This window comes from Rhinolophus sinicus, chromosome 1 (assembly GCF_057876585.1).
Source record: "Rhinolophus sinicus isolate RSI-liver-muscle chromosome 1, RSI-T2T, whole genome shotgun sequence".
Classification (NCBI taxonomy): domain Eukaryota; kingdom Metazoa; phylum Chordata; class Mammalia; order Chiroptera; family Rhinolophidae; genus Rhinolophus; species Rhinolophus sinicus.
In genome coordinates, this window is record NC_142501.1 from 181,046,896 (window position 1) to 181,071,236 (window position 24,341).

Sequence of the window (24,341 nt, forward strand, 5' to 3'; positions counted from 1 at the left end):
GATCCTGACATCCATTTCCCAGGCATTCTAGGTCCCTTGGTGTTAGTGTCATCCTTTGTACTTACACAGTGCAGAGCATAATGTGGCAGAGGTTGGAGCTCAACAAATCCTGGTAAAGCCCGAGACGCGACCTAATGGGTTAAGCTGCATTACTGTCACAAATGTTTCTTTCATGGCAGGATTCAGTAATGCATGTCTACAGAGATAAAGAGAGGTAATTATAAAACATGACATAGTGATACAACACCCTTACTTCTGCAAAGCCCATCCACTGGCCCCTGTTCAAGGACCTCAAGTTGTCTTTACGGATTACCACCCTCTGTTCATGGACCACAAGCTCAGAGCCCAGCCTAGCTGACTAGCTGACTCGTGTTTTTCCTTCCATATGTAGTAATTACACTGAACGTCTTTTAGGATTCCTTTCTCAACTGAAAAAAGTTTTCACTTATTTTTTTATCATAAACTTTCAAAAAGAACTTTTCCAAAGTGTTGAATATGATGGTCTTATCTAACATTGTTCCCCCATCACTGTCACATTACCCTTACAGGACTTGTCACCAGCTGAAATGGCCTTGTTTACTTGCTTATTGTCCGTCTCCCTCTACAGTAGACAGTCCATGAGAACAGCGACTCATCTGCCTTTTTTCATTGCAATACCCCCAGTGACAAGGACAGTGCCTGCTCAGAGTGGCCCTCAATAACTGCTTGGTAAATGAATGAATAAATTCTTAAGTTAAACTGTCTTTAGAGTCAGAATATAAATGTGTCTGAACACTGGTTTTGTTTGTGACTTAGGGTTTTGTACAACTTCATCTGGTTCATTCCCTCTGATAAGTCAATTAGAAAACAAGAATTCCCCCCCCCCCAACTTGGAAATTTACTGAATACCTTTTCTGCATAACCCTTCTCATTTTATGCACTTACTGAATTGATAAGACTGCATTCACAGTCAAGGTAGACTCTTCAAAGATGTTGAAATGTTTTGGATTTCCCACATGCACAATGCTTACTTGTTTTTCTCCCTAAATCTTACCAAGTTGGGGAATAAGTTTCATATCTGAGAGCCAGAAGTAGCCCAAGAGAATATTCTTTCTGTTACTTTAGGAACGCTTGGGAAACATATCTTTAATACTCCTGCACTCTAGTTCACTTTCATTCCAACAGAGGACAAAACCTTCCTATTTATTTTCCAAGTGACTCCCCATGGTTTGAACACCTCTTGCAGTGAAAAGTCAAGTGAGAGAAAAAATAAGAAGAGTTCTAGTGAATGTGAATGAGAAAATTACCATTTTTATTGTTTTCTTCGTTCTAAAATGGGAAGATGTAATCCTGTCAACTGACCTCTCTTCATTTCACTCTCTGTGGAATGTGCTTTGTAATCAGGACAGCAAAGGGACCAGGTACCGGTCCTTCCATTCTTCCTATTAACGTTTGCATAACTACTAACAGAAAAGCCTTCTCAGAAATCCAAAGCCAAGAGTAAGTACATCAGACTCTACTCCAACAAATGCAACAAAATAAGTCTAATAAAATGTTATAAATGACTAACTGCAGCACGACACATGAACTGTGGGAGAATGTTCTGGATGTTAGTATTCGCTTACAGAAATAATGTGTTTCCAGCACATCTCTCTCCTTTTACAAGTTGTCATCAGCATATATTTATGTCCATTCATTATTTTTCCCTTATATAGCCATTCTTTTCTGATATCTTTTTCCCCTTAAAAATTTTTCAAAAAACATTGCTTTTATTTGCCTCATTTTTACTATTGTTTCATGTACTAATTGGGTGATAATGATTATGATGTTAAAAAAATATAACCACCATTTACTTAGCCTTTATTTTGTTCCAGACTCTATTTGTTTAGTCCTCACAACTACCTTTGAAGGTTAGAGATCACTGTCTCCATTTTACAGATAAGAAAACCAAAGCCCAGGTCAAGTGGTTGCCTAACGTTACACAGCCAATAAATCTCAGAACTTGGATTCTGATTCAAGTCAGTGTGGCTGAAAACCTTGCCGTGTCTAGGGCAAGGACACACCCCGGGATGGTGCTTCCATGTACAGAGCCATACTAAGTGCCAGCACTGGGCTGAGCCCTTCAGCTAAATGTTCTATTTATTCTTCAAAATCGACTTACAAGGCAAGCGTAATTATTCCCATTTTACCACAAGAAAACTGAACATAGAAGTTAAATGACCTGATCAAGGTTATAGAGCTCGTAAGGCAGAATTGGGATGTAAATTCTGACCCAACAATTTCAAAGCCCGCCTCACAGGGCACCTGGCATAGAATATTCTCTAGTTTTAAGGAGAAGAGTATCCTCCTGTCCCCCAGCAACAGTTTGATAAAACAGGATTTTCAACAGAGACAAGAAAATGATATATTTATCAAGTAAGAGTCTTCTGAGTTACATCCCTAAGTCCCAGACCCTCATAAGGCGCATACACACGCATACACACACACACACACACACACACACACACGCACACAAATAACACATAAAATGAGGAAACTCTTCGATACTTAGAAACTCTTAGAAGAAGAGGCCTGGATTGTCTTATTTCTCTTCTTTTTAGTCACTGAAGTATGCCTAAAATGTCTCAGTTTTAAAACCAAAACAATTATCTAATAAGTCTTGATTTTAAAGGCAAACTCTCACTGCTGGTCAATTCTGTAACAAATTTCATGATTCTTCCCAGAGAAAACCCCTCAAATATCTTAGTCTAGATTCTTCAGACTCTCCCAGTGTATCAAGTAGACTATAAACTTGGCAAGAGCTAAATGGAAATTAATGCCGACCACAGTATTGGGCACAAGGGAATGTTTATGAAATGATTAAATAAGCCACAGATGAAATATCAAGTTGTCAATGCAATTTGTACAAATTTTAATTTTTGATATGGTTTCAAACTTACAGAAAGTTGCAAAAGCAGTACAAAAAAAAAAAAAAAAAAAATCCCACACATTTATCCAGATTGGTACTTATTAACATTTTGCCCCATTCAGTTTATCAATGTAACTTTAAAACATGATAATACATAACAAAATAATGTTATAACTTCTTACATAACCAATATAAGCAAAATGATTTTAACCCCAAGATAAAGGGAATGCCACTTTGCTTTCAGGGTCAATAAGTCTAAATCTTATTCCTTTGAATTGGAAAGCTCATTTGATTGAGCCAAATCAGAAGCCCCGTGGTCGTGTTCCTACCTGTGTGGGCTACCTGTGTGGGCTTCCTTTTCTGGGTAGGGAGAGGCGGTTGGGTTATATAACTGGTTCTTGTGGTGCTAAAGCTGTGAGGGGAAAGGCTAAAAACACAGTCCTGGCACAGACTACAGAACACCTGGGCACAGGCGTGTTGGGGGACATCCCCTGAGGAAACAGCCGTCCCTGAAAAAATGCTGCACACACTCTTCATGGAGCGATGAATCAGGTGTGCGGCAGCACGCAGCCACAGCCCCAGCTTCTTTAGCTTGTCTCTGGCTGTCTTCAGCTCCACCCGGTGCCTTAGAAATGCTTTATTCCAGTGTCCACTGCAAGCATAACCTAGATTCCCTCAGTAAATATCGGTCAGGGAAGTCACACGAAAAGATTGCTCCAATTCACTCTTGCTGGTGGGCTTCCAAGGGTAAAAGAATATAGTCCGCGTTTTCTCAGTCATGAGGAAACCATTGTCACTGAATCTCCCTGGGACGTTCCCTACATCCAACCAAACAAAGGGAGCGATAGCTGAGGTTTCCAGATCAAAAACAAATGTGTCCTCTTGCTGAGAGATGATGGCCTGAAAGAAAAGGAGAAAAGAAATGAAGCATGAGGGAAGAGCTCTCTGTTCTACATAACAAAGCCTGTCAGAATGTTTATGTACGCCTAACAAGGAATGCATTTCCTACAACACTGGTTCTGCAACTGCCCAAGTCATATATTCCATAGACTGTGTCAGATACTAAAAAATACATGGAAATTTTTTCATGGCTGTGGGAAATTACCAAATTGTAACCTCAAACCAACGATAGAAATACGTAGTCTCCTGCTATTAAAGAGAATATTTCACAAGAAGCCCAAAGCTTTATATCTTTTATGTTTTTCTCAGGATAGCATCAAGAGAGGAACCTTTTTGCAGAACTGTGGGCCGTCTAATGACTTTCTCAGGATATACGAGTATCTGGAGCCAGCTGCAGGGCATAACCACGGAGCACACCTTGTAGTTCTCTGAAAAGATCCAGCAGTCTAGACAGCAACCTGCCAGGCATTTACAAAAGCTCTAGCATTAGAACTTTCTCTCTTTCATCGCATAATACCACAAAGTCACATTATGAGCACTTTTAACACGTGAGAACCCCACACAATATCAGCAAAGGAGAGCGCGGTTTAAATCTTGTCATTAATTAGCTGAGCAGCATATGCCCAGAGTGAGGCCGAGCTGCACCCTAAGGGTGGGGGGTTGTAAACCTCGCAGTGTGAGTATGAACTGAGTGTGGCCCTGCTGTTAAAGCTCTGCGTTTGTCATGAAACATGGCTCCTCAACATGCACACATGCCACACCATAGGTCTAACTTTACACAGTATGTGTGACATAAAGAATTTCAAAGGGAAATTCTTACTATACATAATTTTAGCCTTACACACTTGTAGAATCACCATTCCAGGTTCTGCGTTATAAACAAGGAAACCTACTTTGGTAGAAGCAGAAAAGAAACTTAGGTGTGTTAGGCAGCTGTCAGAGGGTCAGAGATTGAGGCTTGAGGCTAGATGTCACATTCCCAAAACAGCCGCCCAGCTGTTGTGCTGAAGACCCTAAAGCAGTCCCAGGCACGCAATCTACACGGCTGGCCCCGCCGGCCCTCAAGGCTGCCAGGGACGCCTCAGTTACTGCTGCGCCAAGGCGGAGGCCAGAAGGGACTCTGCCACCCGGAACCTAGTGGCAGGACATCAATGGCGATGACTTTGCTGACCCTCCATCCCCTGCACCAGCCCCACAAGGCAGGGGTGAGGGGACAGCAGGGGTAGCAGGAACCAAAAAATTTGACAAACGCTGAACTAGAAATAAACCTCATTTGGTCATTGCTTGCAGTGGGCAGGGGGCAAAATTCCCCAGGCCTTGAATAAACTCAATTCCAAGGAGAAACTTTGCAAAAAGTAGGATGCCATATGCCTGCCCAGAAGCAGGACAGTTCCACAAGGCCACCGTGACCCCAGCCGACTGGAACGTACAGTGATATGTGCCTTTTGAAGCCCTACGGCCTCCTTCAGTGAGGACAGGAAGTGATAGTTGGCTGAGCTCAACAGTTTGCTGTCGGTTGACAGGTAAAAGGAAACCACACAGCTTTGCCGAGTACAATTCCCACATCTCCTCAGCAGTTCAGGCACCGGCTCCTGATAGAGGAGAACGGCCTCCCCAGCTTTCATCACGAAATGCTTCGTGGCACGAGAGCACAAAGGCTCCAGGGAATGCCATGTGTGGACTCTCACCTGCCAAGAAACAAGACAGAAGAAAAACAAATATTCTTGGTTACTACTTTTTTTTTTTTTGAGAGAGAGAAAGAGAGAGAGAGAATAATAGTAATAATACTTGATGAACATCAGAATAGCAGGACTGATTAAGAGACTATAAAACCTGGGTTTAACCTCAGCCCAAGCAAGTACTAGTTATGTAAAAAAGCAAGTTACTCAGCTTCTCAAAGTCTCCATTTCTTCATATGTAACATGAGAATAATAACAGCACTATCTTCACAGGCTTGTTGTGAGAACTAAATAAAATAAACTAAGGATGACACAGTACCTGATGCATTGTAATTATTCCATAAACACAACCTATTCTCAATGTCCTCCAAACTGTAGCCACCCAAGACTTCTTTGAGTTTCTATCCTTCCCTAGCATCGTTTTCAATACAATTTTGTTTTTCTACATAAACATTCTGAATAATTTTACTGATTTCCACTTTAACATACGACTTCTAACATTTTTTTTAAATTAAGTTTAGGCTATTTCCAGCTTTTCATGATAATAAATAACCTTACATTTAAGTGACATTTTACAGTTTATAATTTGTTTTCATTGAATTATTTTATTCACTACCCATAGAAATCCTTTAAGAAGAATGGCTGGTATCATTTTACAGATGAGGAAACTGAATCACCGAGACCCTAGGCTTAAGGTCACAGAATAAACGGCCGAGATTTACCCTGAATACCGGTATTCTGACTCCAAGGACAGCCCTTGCATGTTCTGCTACAGGCACTAGAAACATTGTGATACAAATTAATTTCTCTTTTCTTTTTCCCAAAATAAGTAGAACCAAATAACTAAAGAAATCGTCTAAAATTCTATCATAAGCGAGAAAAAAAAATCCAAGCAACTTACAGTGAGAGTCACGTTACAGTCCGAGCGAAGGTCTGACACCCCGTAGATGAAAAACACACTTTGATTCTCAAAACCCACAGGCAACAGCGGAGCGAAGAAATGCCGAGCAAAGTAATGAAGCATTTTCCACTTTCCTCCATATTCTAGAAACGGTCAGGAAAGTTAGGAGATGGGCAGCGTCAAGCCGTCAGAATCGTCCCTCACATGGCCCAGTTGTGTATGATTTGTCATGATTCTAGGGGCTGAATGTGGGCAGAATCCCACGTTTGGTAAGGGCTCTGAGCAGCTGGGACACCTCCTGATATCCCCACATCTGGGTGAGGCAGGTATTAACATCCCACTTTTCAAATGAGGAAGCAAAGTCTTGAGCATTAAGTCAAACATGCCACAGGTAGTAGTTTGGGCCCAGACCTGAGTCCCAGCTAGCACTTTCTTACATGAAATTCTGTTCCCAAGAGCTCAAGGCACCAATATTTCTTTTCACTATGTATACATGAAGAAAGAAATCAGTAGCACTGGCAGTGAACACCTGTTACAAATAAATATTCATTCGTAAGAGTGAATATTTTCCCAAAGGCACAAATCCTCCGAGGGAAACAAAACAACCGCTATCACTAAAATGGTGGGCAAGTTCAGGCTGGAGAACATCCAAACTGATGACAATGACAGTTCCTCAAATACAATGAGAAGCTGTCGAGAACCTGTATAATTCTGTGCCCTGTTGGCATTATCTAGTAGGCCAAACCCACAAACTATAAAACTATTTCAGCATGACTATTTCAGAGAGGAGAGCGTTCCCCACAAAACAATGCATTGCCAAACAACTTCCAAGCGCAAGAGAGACACTGATTGCAGAACTCACAGTGCAAGCTGCTGAGATGGAGACATGTGGTTTTTGAAGTTCAGATAGAACTAATTTCTTCAGGTTTTTCAGAATTTCAACTCTCAGCATTTCAATTCCAACTCTTAGAATTTCCCCTTAAAAACAACAACCACAAGGGGAGAGGGGTGGGAGAGGCCTTTCCTCTTCAATCTATAAAATGAACTAGAACTTACATTTGGAAAGTTTTCTCATAAATAGAAGGTGGCTCAGAACTGATGTAACTTACACAGTCTCACTGTGATATCTGTTACAGGAGGAAGTCTTCAGATGTGTGGGTCCAGAGATCAAGGCCACAAATAGAATACGCAAGAGAACAGCAACTGACGCAGAAGGTCTCACTGATACACACCCTAGTTATCTGTCACACTCTAATCAGTGACAGAGTCTAGATCCCAACATAACACACGCTGCATCACAGGCTGAAATGCTATGTGATTTCTAGCGTTGCCATTATTAGCTCTGTAGCCGTTTGAGTTTACGAGCCAAATAAACTGCCCAGTGGATTTTTGCATTTGCAAAATTACAACGATAAATGAGACTATTTAAAAAAAAAAAGTATATAAGAATCTACAGATTCCAAGTAGCTATTGATCCCTTTACACTATCACCATTTCAGATGATAAGAGGTGACACATACTTCCCCTAGCCTCCCTGCACACACTATAAGCACCAGATTTATTGGGCCAATTAAGCAGAATTAAACAGAGGCTGTGAGGCTTCCCAGAGCAGGAGCAGATACAGCATAACTTGTCACAGCTTCGTCCTGGGACCTACTGTGTCTAACAGGTATAAGGAGACGGTGACCGTCCCACGGAGGCATTGTCTTGCTAGAGTTTAGAAGACAGCCAAATTTTTGCTCTCCCATCAGACTCTTCTCATTCAAGTAATCTGCATATAGTCATTAAAGGGAAGATTTACAAAAATTGGGCTCTCCCATTTCTTGAACCAAACTCAGCCTCAGAAGTCCACAACTTTGTCCGCAGACAGAAACCAGGGTCCAAGTATCTCTGAATAACATCTCTTTGTCCAGTGTTACATGTTCCAGAAGGCTATTTCCCCACAGCCTGCCCCTGATTCTCATTCAATACCCTTTTACCTGGTTGGTGTTGATAGAGTTTGGCCAGAGAAACTTGATCAAAACTCCAACTCTCCTCAAGAGAGCACCTGGCACCCCTCAAAGCCTGTGCTGAGTGGACTTGGGATTTGCATTCACAGCGAGTTTAAGAGCCTCACCCAGCAAGATGGCCTTTTCACTTTTATGGCCTTGCCTCATTTTTGACCCCAAATTTTGCTTTATATTATGAACGGAACTTTGCTTCAAACCACCATTGGTGAAGGTCAAAGATTCACTATTACTCCTTAATGTTTTTAACTTCCCAAAATAAAATAGTTCACACTGCTAGTGCCCTGCTGGTCACTTCATGTGTTGCTAACTGAACTGGTTCCGCTGAGAACCCTTCCTACTTGGATTTCTGACTCTACTACCTTTCCCCCAAGAGATAAAGAGGGCAAACTACAGATGACCTCACAGACTTAAAGGGGAGTCAGAGAAAGTGACATTATGGGGCCAACATGTCCACATGGTTGAACTCTCCTAAACAGAAGGGAAACTTAAATTCCAGGGCTCCTTTTGCCCTGGAATGTCCTCTGAATTAAACTTAAATTGAAGCAGTAATTATAAGACACATGCGGAGGTCTCCGTGCATGACTCTATCCCCTTCATTGGCCTGCTTCTACGACTTTGCACAGCACAGAACTCATAACGAGGCTGCCTCCACGGCTCCTGGAAAGGCTGTGATGGTGGGTTGGGGGTGCGGTTCATAGAGCAGCTGCTGGAGAACCTCCTCTCCCGGCCTGTGTTTTCTCAGTGCCTCTCCCCACAGGTACTGCTTTCTGTCCCACACACAAAGACGCTGAAACACTTACCGAGAGAGGCCCAGGAAGGAGCCTGCCAGATGTCATTCAACTGCCAATACAGTGCCCCCATGGTGTGCCCTTCTCCGTTCACTATCTCGCTGCGACTGCGGCGGTAGAATTCAGTTTCTGTTTTGACACACTGGGCTTGCATCACCTGATTCCGGGGAAACCATTATAACACAGGTGTTATTATTTGATGTAGACTGTCCAAATCTGAGAAAATTACAGGCTTCAGGTTTGTTTGCTTTTTTTTTTTTTTTAAGCAAACTGGGTAAATTAGGGAATTTGATTAGCATTATATATGCCATTACTATACAGATGTGGAAGTCGCCCCTTAGTATGAAAGGAGCTGTTTTGCTCTGTAAGAGCTGGTTTGCTCTGGGGGCTTGCTGTTTGCTATGTTATAACAATGGGATCAAGGAAACAGGATGGTGTAAAAGGTTCTTTGCTAATGATTAGCGTGGGCCATGATGAAAAATGAAGACTATTATTCCGGAGCAAATGCTCTATGTAGTCAAACAAATATAAGTTTTTCGCTGTGATGGGTTTTACTAACACGTGCAGAGCCAGTGTTGTAAAAAGTTCTAGTAGAAACAAATTCTATATGCAACATAACTTCATTATGAGTCTGATACTGTCCAATCCCTAACTCCTTTTTTCTAGTCAAGCAATTGTTTTTATATCACGGCTTTTGATCATGTCAAATTTCTTATGGGTGCAATTCCTCATTATAGCAGAAGAGATAGCGAATTGCAGCAATGAGACAAGTGAATTTAGTTCTTGTTTAAGTGGCACTAAAGAATGTCATGCACGACCCTTAATAACTGTCATCATTATTGAAAACCCAGTCTCTTTCATTGCTGCTGTTACTGACACTGCGTATCACATGCTCTTCGCTTGGAGTTGTAGTTAGGAGAGGCTCGTGAAGGAGAGATCATTAGAAGTCACCAAGGAGAAACGGTCAGAGCTGCAAGGATTCCTCAGACAAAAGGATAGCCTTGGAGTAGGACCTGGATTTTCACAGAAAAAGAAAAAGAAGGATGCATGTAATGGCCACTCGAAGACAAAGCCCAGATGCCCTCCTGTAAAGCTGTGGAGGCTAAAGCAGGAAGAAAGCATGGTCATTCAATAAATACTTAATAAGCACCTATAGTATGTGGTGCGTGCTGGAATGGGAAGCTCCTCTCTCAGCAAAAAAGATACAGCCCACCTGCGTGGAACTTACTGGCTTTGATTAAGATAGGTCTTAATCAAAGAATCACACAAATAAATATAAACTTTAAACAGGAATAAGTGCTAAGAAGGGGAGGAATGCAATGTGAGGAGTTTGGACAGTAGGGAAATGGGCCTAGCTGAGGGGTGAGGATTGGCCTCAAAGAAGAGGAAAGAGGAAAAGAGAGAAGACAGAACCTTTCCACCAGCCAGAGAGGACAACACGTGATGAGAGGATGCAGAGGTGAAGAACTGCAAGAAGGCCACGGTGGTGGGAGCCAGAGAGCTGGGAGTGATGGGAGAGAGGCTGGTGAGATGGAAGTGGCAGACCTGGCCAGGTTTTGGTGTACAACCTAAAGGCAACTGGAAGTCACAGAAAGCTTTCATGCTAACGGGTGAAGTGACCAGATTTGCATTTCCGAAAGACAACTCTGACTACCAAAAGGAGACTGGATTGCAGGGGGCCAGAGTGGATGTAAGCAAGACAGTTATTAAAATCTTCCAAGAAAGAGATAATGTTAGCGGTGAGCAGATGAAGAAATGCCCTTCTCATTCAGGAACCAAAGCACTGGGACCACAGCAGTGACACAGGCAAATATGCTCTAAAGAAAGTAAGTATGTCACAAAGTGAGTGGCATCGGTGCCAACTCAAAATGACCACAGGATGCAGTCAGAATATGCTAGCTTTCTGTCTTTCACCATTAAATATGCTCCATTTTGCCACAATTCCCAATAATCTTACTCTAAATTACCTGCCTGTTCCCTACAAACATTTGAGTTTTCAGTCTCCAAACTATTCCAATTTTCAGAAGTACCTACAAGATATATTTATTTCTGTATATCTATTCCAACAAGTTCCTCGTTACAATTTACCCTTTTTGGCTTAATCAGTAAATAGTAATAATCCTTTAAATTTTTTAAATGTAAACATCTTTTAAATGCAAGCAGAACTCCTACCGCTTGGTAGCAAGGAAAGGAAGCGAGCACTGCACAAGCTCTAACTGGTAGTCTATCATACTTGAACTCAGTGTGAGGGGGATAACTGAGCCGCCTGAATGCTCGGGCGCTACAGGGTGAGGTACATGCCACGACAGGTGGTACCGTGCCAATAACACGCATCCAGGTTTACCCAAACCAGTGGGTGCTCGTCAGAACTAATGAATGACATGTTTGGTCATAAAAATGCAGAAGGCCACTGCCCACTAACCTTCTCAAAGGGACGTTGTGCCATCCTTGCTCTCTGGAATATCTCTGGAACTACCTCTTTCCCTTTAAAAAACTGTACCTATTTTTTCACATAATTATACGCTTATGCAGACTTTCCTAAAGAGGGAAGTCTTTACATATTAAAAGGATAAATGCTTAGTCATTTCCAAGGTTACTCAGTCCCACTGTTAGCAGACAAATCTTATTTTAGTTTCAAAAATATGCCTATATTCAGCCGCTTGCCTGATTACACTTATGAATCAGTCTCCTTGGAGAAACAGATGGTGTGGTAAAAAAGAAATTGGACCAGAACACCAAGACCTAAGGTTCCAATTCCATCTTTGCCACTGTGATGGAGATTGCTAGCGATCTACAAAAACCCATCATCCCCTTCCTCCAGTGACAGAGGTGTAGCTGGGCTGCATGTTCTAGAATCACACTCCCTACCCTTGAAACTAGGGTAAGTTCTCCTGCCAGATGTGATTTATATTCTTTATTCACTTAAAGCTATCCTGTGAATAAGAATCTTCCAATAAAGCTATTTTTTAAAAGGAGATATAATTCACATCATACAAGTCACCCTTTTAGAGTTTATAGTTCACTGGCTTTTAGTATAGATACAGGTTGTACACTACCTAATTCCAGAATATTTTCATCACCCCAAAAAGAAACACTGTATCGGTTAACAGTCACTCCTCACTCTCCCCTTTCCTCTGCTTTTGGAAACCTCTAATCTACTTTCTGTCTCTATAGATTTGCCTATTCTGGACATTTCATGTGAGTGGAATGATGCAATATGTTTCCTTTTGGGACTAGCTTCCTTCACTTACTATAATGTTTTTAAGTTTCATCCATGGTGCGGCATGTATCAGTATTTCATTCCTTTTATTGTTGAATATTCCATTGTATAGACACACCACATTTTGTTTATTCATTCATCAGTTGATAAATGTTCAGACAGTTTTAAGTTTTTGGATATTATAAAAAATGCTGCTATGAACTTTCGTGCACAAGTTTTTGGGTCAACGTGTTTTCCATTTTTTTTATATGTACCTAAGAGAAGAATTTCTGGGTCCTATGGTAACTCTGTATCAGTGTTAACTAAAACTAAAAAACATTTCCACAGCAGTTGTACCATGGATATTCCCACCAGCAACATATGAGGGCTCCAATTTCTCTACATCCTTACTGTGACAGTTAACTTTATCTGTGATCTTGGCTGGGTTAAGGGAGGCCCAAATTGCTGGTAAAACATTATTTCTAAGTGTATCTATGAGGATGTCTCTGATGATTAGGCACACTGCATAAAGGTCTGTCCTCACCAGTGTAGGCGGGTATCATCCAACAAGTTGGGGGCCTGAATAGAACAGAAAGGCAAAGGAAGGAGGAATTCTCTCTTCTTGTATTGGAACGTTCTTCTTCTACCCTTGGACATTGGACATCCTGGTTCTCAGGCCTTCAGATGACAGTACGTACACCAGTAGCCCCCTCAGTTCTCAGGCCTTCGGATTCAAACTGAATTATGCTACCAGCTTTCCTTGTTTTCCATCTTGTAGGTGGCAGAACTTGGTTTCCACAACCATGTGAGCCAATTCTTACAATGAGCCTCTCTCTCTGTCTCTCGATGATAGAGATAGAGATAGAGAGATAATAGACAGATATATAGAGATATATAGATATAGATATAGATGATATAGATATAGATATAGGTATAGGTATAGATATAGATGTATAGATATAGATATATAGATTTACCAATACTTGTTATTTTCTTTTTAATTCTAGATAGCCCACTGGGTGTGAATGGTATCTCACTGGGGGTTTGATTTGCATTTCCTTAGTGACTAATGAGACGAATGACATTGAGCATCTTTTCATATACTTATTGGTAATTTTCTGTAGAGAAATGTCTATTAAAATCTTTCACCCAACTTGAACTGGGTTGTCTTTTTTATTATTAAGTTGTAAAAGTTTTCTTTATATGTTCTGGACATTATATTCTTATGAGATATATGACTTGCAGTTTCACACCCCATTGTGTGGATTATATTTTCACTTTTGTGATAGTGTCCTTAGACATACAAAAGTTTTTATTTTTGATGGAGTCCAATTTATCTATTTTTCACTTTGGATGTTTCTGCTTCAGGTGTCATATGTATGTAAGAAACTGTTGCCTAATCAAAATTCACAAAGATATACACCCATGTTTTTTTCTAAGGGTTTTATATTTTTAGCTCTTACATGTAGATCTTTGATCAATTTAAAGTTAACTTTTGTATATGGTATGAGGTTGGGGTCCAAATTAATTCTTTTACATGCAGTTATCCAGTTGTTTGATCACCATTGGTTCAACACACTATTCTTGCTCCATTTTATTGTACTGGCACCCTTGTAGAAAATCAATTGACCAAAGATGTATGTGTTTATTTCTGGACTGTCAATTCTATTCAATCAATCTATATGTCTGGCCTTATGTCGGTACCACACTACATTGATTACTGTAGGTTTGTAGTAAGTTTTGAAAGCAGGAAATGTGAGAACAAATTTGTTCTTCTTTTTCAAGATTCTTTTGACTACTCTGGGTGCCTTGCATTCCCACGTGAATTTTAGGCTCACTTTGCCCATTTCTCCAAAAATGGTAGTAAGAATTTTTATGGGGATTGTATTGAATCTGTAGATCAATTTGGGGAGTATTGCCATCTTAACAGTATTAAGTCTTCTAACCCATGAACATAGACGTCTTTCCATTTCTTTAATTTCTTTCAACGATGTTTTGTAGTTTTCAGTGTGCCAGCCTTTCATCTCTTTGGTTAAATATATTCCAAAGTATTTCATTCTTTTGATACTAATGTAAATGGTATTATTTACTTAATTTCATTTTCAAATTGCTCATTGGCTTAAAATACAACTGATATTTGTATATTGATGTTATATCCTGCAAAGTTGCTGAATTAATTTATTAGCTCTAATAGGTTTATAGGTGGATTTTTTTATGGTTTTCTATATATGAGATCATGTCATCTGCAGATATAGTTTTCCTTCTTCCTTTCCAATTAGGATGTCTTTTATTTCATTTCCTTGCCTAACTGTCCTGACTAGAATCTCCAGTACAGTGTTGAAGTGTTGAATAGAAATGGCAAGGGCAGGCATCTTTGTCTTGTTCCTGATCTTAGGGAGAAAGCTTTCTGTCTTTCACCATTAAATATGAGATTAGCTATGGGTTCTTCAAAGATGCTTTACTATATCAGGTTGAGGAAGCTCCCTTCCACTCCTACTTTGTTGAATGGCTTTCTTGTTGTTGTTTTGTCATGAAAGGGTGTTGGATTTTGTATAATGCTTTTTCTTCATCTATTGAGATGATCATATAGTTGTTTTACCTTTGTTTTATTAATATGGTATATTACATTGATGGACTTTCACATGTTGAACCATTCCTGGGGTCAATCCCAGTAGATTATGGTGTATAAACTTTTTTATATGCTGCTGGATTTGGATTGCTAGTATTTTGTTGAAGATTTTTTTTCTGTCTATATTCATAAGGAATAGTGATCTATAGTTTGGTTTTCTTGATATGTCTTTATCTGGTTTTGGTATCAGAATAATAAAGGCTTTAAAAGAGAGTTAGGAAGTGGTTTCTTCTCTATTTTTTGGAAGTGCTTGTGAAGGATTTGTGTTAGTTCTTCTTTAAATGTTTTTTTGTTTTTTTTTTAGAATTCACTAGTGAAGCCATCTTTGTAGAGGGAAGCTTTTTTATTACTAACTCAATCTCTTTAGTTATTATAGGTTTACTCGGATCTATTTCTTCTTCAGTTAGTTTTCATAGTTTGTGTCTTTCTAGGAATTTGTCCATTTTGTGTAGGTTCTATGATTTATTGTCATACAATTGTTTATAGTATTCCCTTTTCACCCTTTTTCTTTCTGTAAGGTTAATAGTAATGTTGCCTTTTTCATTGCTGATATAGTAATTTGTGTCTTCTCTCTTTTTTTTCTTGGCCAGTCTAGCAAAAGGTTTTCAATCTTGCTGATCTTTTCAAAGAACTCACTTTTGGTTTTGTTGATTTTCTCTATTGTTCCAGTAAGGCCTTTTTTTAATGTGTCAAATATCTGATGTCTGCTTTACTCAACTGCTGAAAATTGACATTATAATTCAACTAAACACCTCGACAGTTATAGAATTCCTCTTATCACAGTTATGAGGGGATATAATATTATAGTTTAAAAAGCAGAAACTTGTTCCATTCATTGCCCTGAGAACGTCAGCAAAATAATTAGTCTTTCTGAGCCTCTGTTTCCTCACATATAAAATGAGAATAATAACACAGATATCGGCAAATGTTGCTGGAATTACATAAGAAGGTATACAAAACCCCTCCCAGCCCAGGGCAAGCATTTAGTAGACACCCAAAGAATGCTGATTGTCTGCCTGACTGTTAAATTCCACGATGCATATAAATATTCCCCTCCTTTACTCACCCTATACCCATCTTAAAAGCTCAGCACAGCCTGGATCTTCTATCATGTCTCAGTGCTGCTGACCAAACAAACAACTGTTCCAGGGTAGCAGGTGTCATCAACACCTGGGCCTGTAGCACAGCCTGCCTTTTTCCCCTTAGTTCTCATAATCAAGTTACTTGCAACATGGGGAAATAAAATGGACCTCTAAAGAATGTGAATCTCTAAGGGACATTGCCAAGCATCCAGCCCTCACTACATGCTCAATAAATATGTGAAGAATAAATGAAAGCACTAGAGGGGGCTGTAAGCTAAGGGGTTAGTAAAGACTTTCCCTAGCCCAGCTTCCTCTCTACGTGACTAGAAAGAGGTCACGCTGGTAGAATAAGTCACTTAAAGGTTAGTTGAGATGTGTCAGTTAGTTTAGTTGAGTCAGTCCTCAGCTAAGCAGTGAGGTACGTGTGACACAGCTTAAGAGGGTGTGACTGGGAATGTAGGCTATGTAGAATACAACACAATAGGGTAACGTAAGAGAATGAAAGGTGAGGCAAGATTATTTTGGAAAATTGGAAGAATTAAAGAGGTGAGAGTCTACAGGGATACCTTTGCAGTTATAAGATCAAGTAGGGAATGATCTAAGTGTGAAGAAACTTACTATACAGCTTTCTCAGCCAAAATTTTTCTAGAAATTGCAAAAAAAAAAAAAAAATCACTTAATAGGATATCTTGAAAAATGACACACAGGCAAGTAAGTACCCTGCTCTTCAGAAGAGTTTGACAGACTATGAGAAAAAGAACTGTTTGTATTTCAGTCAAGAAAATCCAACACTAAAACCAAAAAAAATCCTAATTCTGATTTATTTCATCTCAGGTCCCTTCTACTATGTCAGAACGTTCCAAGGTAGAACCAACAGGACTAGTGACAGGACACTAGGGCTCAATTATCAGACAAAAACCATCACCAACAAAAACCGTCAACAGATAATTCTACTTGTCTACCCAGTTCTTAACTATATACCTCTAATGTTAATGAGTTCAGAATGAACAATTGTATCTATCAGTTCTCTGAGAGTGGTTTTGAGGAAATAGAATAAAGTAACAGTCATAAAATGAACAGCTGGGAGGAGGAAAGCCAGCATGAAAAACAACAGCTGAAAAGGTTCACAGCAACACACACACACACACACACACACACACACACACACACACGTACAAATAAGGATCACCCAGTTTCATATATAAAAATTGAGACGCTTTTATAGAATATTGGCTGTGAAAAACTAATAAGGATTAACTGCAACACTTTAAAAGGGACAGATACCAACATTATCTTTAAACTTGGGTTCTATGACGTAAGTTCATAAATTACATATCATGCTGGCAAAACTTCCCTAACTGATAAGATTATGGTTGAAACACTGAAATTCTCTTTACCAGTTTATCACCTTCTAAAAAAGAGCTCTTTTGGCTTACAGTTTTCTGTTTCAGCTTCCATCTGGGGCTTTGTGTTTTTATACAGGAGAAAAGTGATGAGCGTGAGCGTGAGTTTGGATAAAAATTGGTATATCTTTAGGTGCTAAGGTGCAAAAATGTAAATGTGATCATGTGTAACAAAAACTTGTGCTCTACGTCAGACCAACTCACATGACTGTGATTAGGTTCTTACCTTCTCTCTCAGAACAAGCACGGCAAAAACATCAGATAATTTAGTGGTGACTTTAATACCGTCTTATGTAGTTTACAAGCTCATGATTTAAAATAGGCAAATAAAAAAAAAAGAAAAATGGAAACTTTAAGATGAAAATATTATCCGAACTTCAGTTCCATAGTTTCTTAAAAAGTTAAGCATAAAGTTCCCACATAACTCAGCAATTTCACTCACCTATTTCTACCTAAGAGAAATGAAAATATATGCACAAAGATTTGTATGCAAGTATTCATAGCAGTATTATTCAAAACAATCAAAAACTTGTAATAATCCAAATGTCCATCAACTGGTGACTAGATAAATAAGAAATGGTAAATCCATACAAGAGAATAGTAATAAGGAAGAAAGAGGAAGCATAGATATATGCTATAACATAGAAGAACTTCAAAATCATTATGTTCAGTGAAAAAAGCCAACTGCAAAAGATCAAGTATTATATGATTCTGGTTATGAAATATTCAGAAAAGTAAAATTTATAGAGACAGAAAGCAGATTAATGTTTGCCTGGGGCTGAAAGTGAGAAAGGAAAGTGAGTACAAATGGGCACAAGGAATCTTTTTGTGGTGTCAGAAATGCTCTAAAATTGGATTATGATGGTTACAAGACTTAATAAATACAGTAAAAATCACTTAATTGTACACTTAAAATGAATGAATTTTATAGCATCTCAATTATATCTTAATAGAGATGTTTTAAAAATAGTCCATTAAGTGATCATGTAACATGCACAGATCTTAAGTGTACAACTCAGTGACTTTTAACATACATATACACCCATGTAACCAGCACACAGATCAAGATATACAACTTTGTTAGCTCTCCAGGAAGATTTCTTGTACCCTTTCCTAATCATAATTCACCATCCCTCTCCACAAGAGTGGGTACCACTAATTTTTATATATATATAAAATATATATATATATTTTTTTAATTTATTTTTAAAATTACACTAATTTTCTATCATCTTGATTCATTTTGTCTATATTGAAACTTCAGTGTTTCTTTTGCTCAACATAATGTCTGTAAGATTCATCCAAGTTGATGCTGTCAGTAGTTCATTCTTTTTTATTGCTGTGGAGTATTCATTGTATAAATATACCACAATTTGTTTATAAAGTCTTCTTTTAAAGAACATTTAGGGTGTTTCCAGTTGGGGGCTGTTATTATGAATAAAGCTGCCATGAACATTCTTTTAGATGTCTGTTGACAGACATAAGCACTCATTATTGTTGGGTACATAGCTAGGAGTAGAAATACTGATTCAAAGAGTAAGCAAATGTTTAGCTTGGGGAGAAACTGCCATAAAATTTTCCAAAATGGTTAAACAAATTTCCACTCCTACTAGCAATGTCTGATACTTTCAGCTGTCCTACCTCCTCACCAACAGTTGGTAATGTCAATCTTTTTCATTTTAGCCACTGTGCTAAAATTACATTGTGTGTAGAAGTATCCTGGCGTGGCTTTAATTTGCATTTCCTTGATTAAGAATGAAACTGAATGCATTTTTATATACTTACTGGCCATTTGGATTTCTTCTTCGGTGAAGTGCCTGTTCTAGGTTTTTGTCCATTTTTAATAGGTTATCTGTCTTTTTCTTATTGCTTTATAAAAATTCTTTATTCTGTATATAAATCTTTTTTCAGACATATGTATTACAAATACTGTTCCCCAATCTGTAGCTTGCCTTTTCTCTCTCTAAATGGTGCCATTGATATAAAAAAGTCCATAATATTAATGAAGTCCAATTTATTATTATTTTCTATCACAGTTAGAGTTTTTTATGTCCTGTTTAAGAAATGTTTGCCCATGTCAAGGTAATGAAATATTCTCCTATGGTTTCTCCTAGAAGCTTTATAGTATTTCCTTTCACAGTTGAATCTTCAATCACTGATCAAATTAACTTTTGTATATGGACTTGGAGTCACAGTTCACTGATTTTCCCATAAAGAAACCCACTTGATACAGCACTGTTCATTGATAAGACCACCCCTTCCACAGGACTGCAGTGGCATCGTGGCCACAAGTTAGGTGACTATATTATACATGAGTCTGTTTCTGGACTCTGTTGTGTTCCATTATTCCACTTTATCCTTGGGAAATGCTACTGTCTTAATTACTGGACTATGAGAGTAATCTTGAGCAAGGGAACATTTTCTTTTTTAATTAAAGTTTATTGCGGTGACAATTGTTAGTAAAGTTACATAGATTTCAGGTGTACAATTCTGTAATACATCATCTATATCTCTCATTGTGTGTTCATCACCCAGAGTCAGTTCTCTTTCTGTCACCTTTTTATTAGACCCTGTTAACCCTCTTCTAGAGCCCCCCACCCCTTACCCTGTGGTAACCCCTAAACTATTGTCTATGTTTATGAGTTTTTGTTGAGCTAGGGAACATTTTAATGTACAACTTGTTGTAGAATTTTGTGAGCAGTTCTTGTAAGAGAGACAAATGCCAAAAATGCCAAAATTGAACTCTTTCAAGTCTTACATGTCATCGTACATCTATTTTGAAGAAGACAAATTCCTCAATCAGTAAAATCAAAGCCAAATAGCTTTCATCACATAAGGTTTACAAGCAGGAGCCTGTTGAACTCCAGAATGAAAATGCCTTACCTGAGTAAGGTAAATGGTATCTTTGAAAGCACGTAACGGATCTGTGCTTTGCGGGAGTTTGAAATGAAGTCCAGCCTGAAGAAGCATTTGATCGTTACCGTTTTCATGATGTTGTCGATGAAGTGAAAATCTGCTTTTGTAAGACCAGTCCTCCTTAGTTGAAACCTTTTGAATAAAGAATAAGAGGCACAAATGGAGAACTTAGGAGTAAAACTACGTTTCTACATATTTCTGACAAACGTGAAAAGTACTCTACACACTGGAAAATAGCTCAAGGTTTGTTCTGAGACTCTAATTTCACAGATGTTTTTGCCATCATATTTGTTATTGGTGAAAAACAAGCCTTGGGCAAAGTTGAATCACAAAACCAGGATTTGGCAACTGTACTCTCCCTTATTCAAACCTAAAAAGTTACATTTTGATATTTCCATCAAAAGTCTTGTCTTATTAAAATATTCTTTTTTTAAACATCAGTTAAGTGTATTTTTAAACATCATTTTGTCTACTTAAGTAAATAAATTTTAAAAACTGAATAATAGACTGAAATCAACATTCTGTTAAAATTGTCAATTCTTTAACAGAAATAAAATATCACTATTAAGATGGTAAATAAATGCTTTAGCACTTGCTCATTTGTTTCTCAGTGATTAGTAACATATTTGATATACACATGTTTAATTTTGATATATTTGAAGACACAAACCAAACAATGATACTTTTTTCTCCTAATAATAAATCTTTCTTGTTTAAACCAGGTACAATTTACAGGATCTTTCAATTTACAGGATCTTTCATTCCTTTGACAAGTTATAATCAGGTCAAATCAAAAAATAAATACCACACACGTAGTAGTATGCTTTTTACAGAAAAAAAAAGGCAATAATTCTGGCTTCTAGGCCTAAGATTTAATGTACTATTGGCAGTTGAGAAAGATACAGGACAATTGCTGGCTACAATTGAAAGTGTCAGAGTTTTAATCCAAGTTACACGTATCCCACCCTCAAAAAACCCTGAAAATCAAAAAGCTTAATCCCTCTTCGTAAAATATGACTTATAATTCTCAGTAATGATGCAATGCACAGACCAATCACTTTAAAAGGAAAAATTATCCTTTAGAAATTTATTATACCAAATCTAAGTAATGTATATTAGCCATATTTAATGTGGGAAGTTTTTCCAAGTTATATCTATTTTTTAAAACTGTTACCACAAGTATAGAGAACACTAATTATTCCTATTATTTATTTAAAACAGAGGTATTAGTCTTTACAGTCTGCACACATCTGAGATGCACATACCTTTAACAATAATCTTCCTTTCTTTCTGTGCATCCGCCGTTTTAAAGTCTGAAACACATCTGTGAACCTCTTAGCCCTCTCTCTGATCAGTAATAATTTGAATGTACCCCGTAATCAGTTAACCTGATCTTCTGCTACTGGGAAAGTTTCTATCTCCTGATAGCTGCGGTTTGGAAGTCTTGTAAATTTCAGCTGTAACAATGTTACTGGAAGGAATTAGAAAGCTCCAGCTAAGGTTCTGATTGCTTTAAGAATATTAACTTATTTAATCCTTATAAAAACCATTTGAGTAGGCACTATTATCATCCTATTTTACAGATGAGAAAACCAAGCACAGAAAGGTTAAATAATTTTCCCAAGATCCAAAGCTAATTTGTGAAGTCTAGCTCCAGCCTCTAGTTCTTTAAACCTAGATGCATCTGAAGAAAATAAAAGTATCATACAAATCATACGGCGAGAATGGCTCTATGAATAGTAACAATAGCTTATAATTTATGGGCTCTCACTATGAGTCGAGAATGGTGCTAAGTGCTTCAATCTATAAATTAACTTAATCTTTACACACGATCACATGCACACAAGCATATCTGCATGTGTACACACACACACACACACACACACATACACACACATTCCTAAAAGGTATTTACTACTATCAACCCCAGCTTACAGACAAGGACACTGAAATTCAAAAAGATTAAATAATTTGTCTGAGGCACTATAGCTAGGGTGGGGCAGTTCTATGATTCAAATCTAGATCTGTTTATTCAAAAGCCCAAGCTTTTAATCACTGTGCAATATTGATAATTGCCTGTTGAAAATATGATTAGTTTACAAAGAAGTAATGTATCCCAAACTAGAGAGAGACATTTTAATATTTTTGTTTAATACACAAGAAAAGCTCTAAATAAAAGAGCCAAATTTCCATGTAAAGTTACTCTTTTGGTTCCTTTTATTTTTCCAATTACTTATTCAAACTTCAACTAAGCATTGTAGCTTTAAAAGAGGCAATGACTGAAATAAAGGCTTCATAATGAACATAATAACTACTCTTCACCTTTCCCTATTTAAAAATATAGTGTTTAGTATCTTTGAACATCATCAGGCATATCACAAAAACATGGTGATTTCATTATTTTCCGGAGGTGAATAGAAATGCTTATAGATTCAAGAAAAAGGTTTAGCAATTTCTAAAATGCACCTTTCTGAATATAGTGAAACGAAGGTTAGCAGCTCTGGAGTCTGATAATAAGTTTGAATCCAGATATGTTACTTACTATCTAGGGACACAGATGGAACCCTCACTCTCTAGTGCCTTGGTTTTCTCCCGGTCCTTAGTCAAAGTGGAGAGAGAAGAATTGTTGGTAAATAAAACAATGGGTAACTTGGTACAGAGCATCTGCTCAGTAAATATTTTTGCTTCTTTCATTTCTTACTTCCCATTCTCAACACCTGTTTCTACCTGAGTCATGACACTGAACTCCATCCTCCTTCATTTTGAAATAACTCTATTGCCAAAAGATCAGAACTGCAATACAAGAATAATAAAAAGCTAAGCTCTTGACATTACTTATTAAAGTTAAAAAAATACAATATAACTTTGATGTAATTGAAGCAAATATAGTTGTGTTTGGGTGGTGAAATAGAGGAAGATTTTGAAATTGTCTTAAAACTTTTTTGTGGTTACTTTACACAAGAGATGGGGGAGGGAACAAGAACAACATGATCATTTCAGTAGATGAAGAAAAAGCATTTGACAAAATCCAACACCCTTTCATGATACAAACACTGAACAAACTAGGAACAAAACGGAATTTCCTCAACCTAATAAAGGGCATCTATGAAAAACCTACAGTTAACATCACATTAAATGGTAAAAGGCTGAGAGCTTTCTCCCTAAGAAAAGGAATGGGACAATATGTCTGTTCTCACCACTTCTACATTGTACTGGAAGTCCTAGCCAGAGCAATTAAGCAAGAAAAGTAAATAAAAGGCATCTAGATTGGAAAGGAAGAAATACAACCACCTCCATCTGCAGATGACATGCTCTTTTACATAGAAAACCCTTAAAAGTTCACAAAACTGTTAGAGCTAATAAATGAGTTATGTAAGGTTGCAGAACGTAAGTTCAATATACAAAAATCAATTGTATCTTCATACACTAGTAATGAACAATCTGAAAATAAAATTAAGAAAATAATTTCATTTACATTAGCACCAAAAAAAATAAAATGTTTAGAAATAAATTTAATAAAAAAGTACAAGAATTGTACAGTAAAAATTACAAAATGGTGCTGAAAGAAATTAAAGACATCACAAGTTCATTGATCAGAGTACTTAATATGTTAAGATGGCAATACCTTGCAAACTGATCTACAGATTCAACATAATCCCTATCAAAATCCCAGATGGCTTTTTTTGCAGAAACTGGCAAGTGATCCTGAAATTCATATGGAAATGCAAGGCATCCAGAACAGTCAAAACAATCTTGAAAAGAAGAACAAAGTTGGTGGACTCACACTTCCTGCTTTTAAAACTTACTAAAAAGCTACAGTGTTCATGACAATATATACTGGCATAAAATAGACATACAGATCAATGGAACAGAATTGAGAATCTGGAAATAAATCTTAACATTTATGGTCAATTAATTTTTGACAAAGGGGTCATGAGAATTCAATGG

At 37.9% G+C, this 24,341-nt stretch overlaps 1 protein-coding gene across 2 annotated transcripts in view; it reads right to left on the reverse strand.

Moving 5' to 3' along the window:
* Positions 1-2,866: 2,866 nt before the first annotated feature.
* MANBA (mannosidase beta) overlaps positions 2,867-24,341 on the reverse strand; it is a 78,928-nt gene continuing 57,453 nt past the window's right edge. For both annotated transcript variants that reach the window (XM_019738927.3, XM_019738926.3), the window contains 5 exons: positions 20,361-20,525; positions 9,177-9,321; positions 6,368-6,510; positions 5,218-5,475; positions 2,867-3,787 (listed from right to left, as the gene is read on the reverse strand). In XM_019738927.3, coding sequence (XP_019594486.2) covers positions 3,563-3,787; positions 5,218-5,475; positions 6,368-6,510; positions 9,177-9,321; positions 20,361-20,525 — 936 coding nt within the window. In that variant the 3' untranslated portion in view covers positions 2,867-3,562. The remainder of the gene's footprint in view (positions 3,788-5,217; positions 5,476-6,367; positions 6,511-9,176; positions 9,322-20,360; positions 20,526-24,341) is intronic.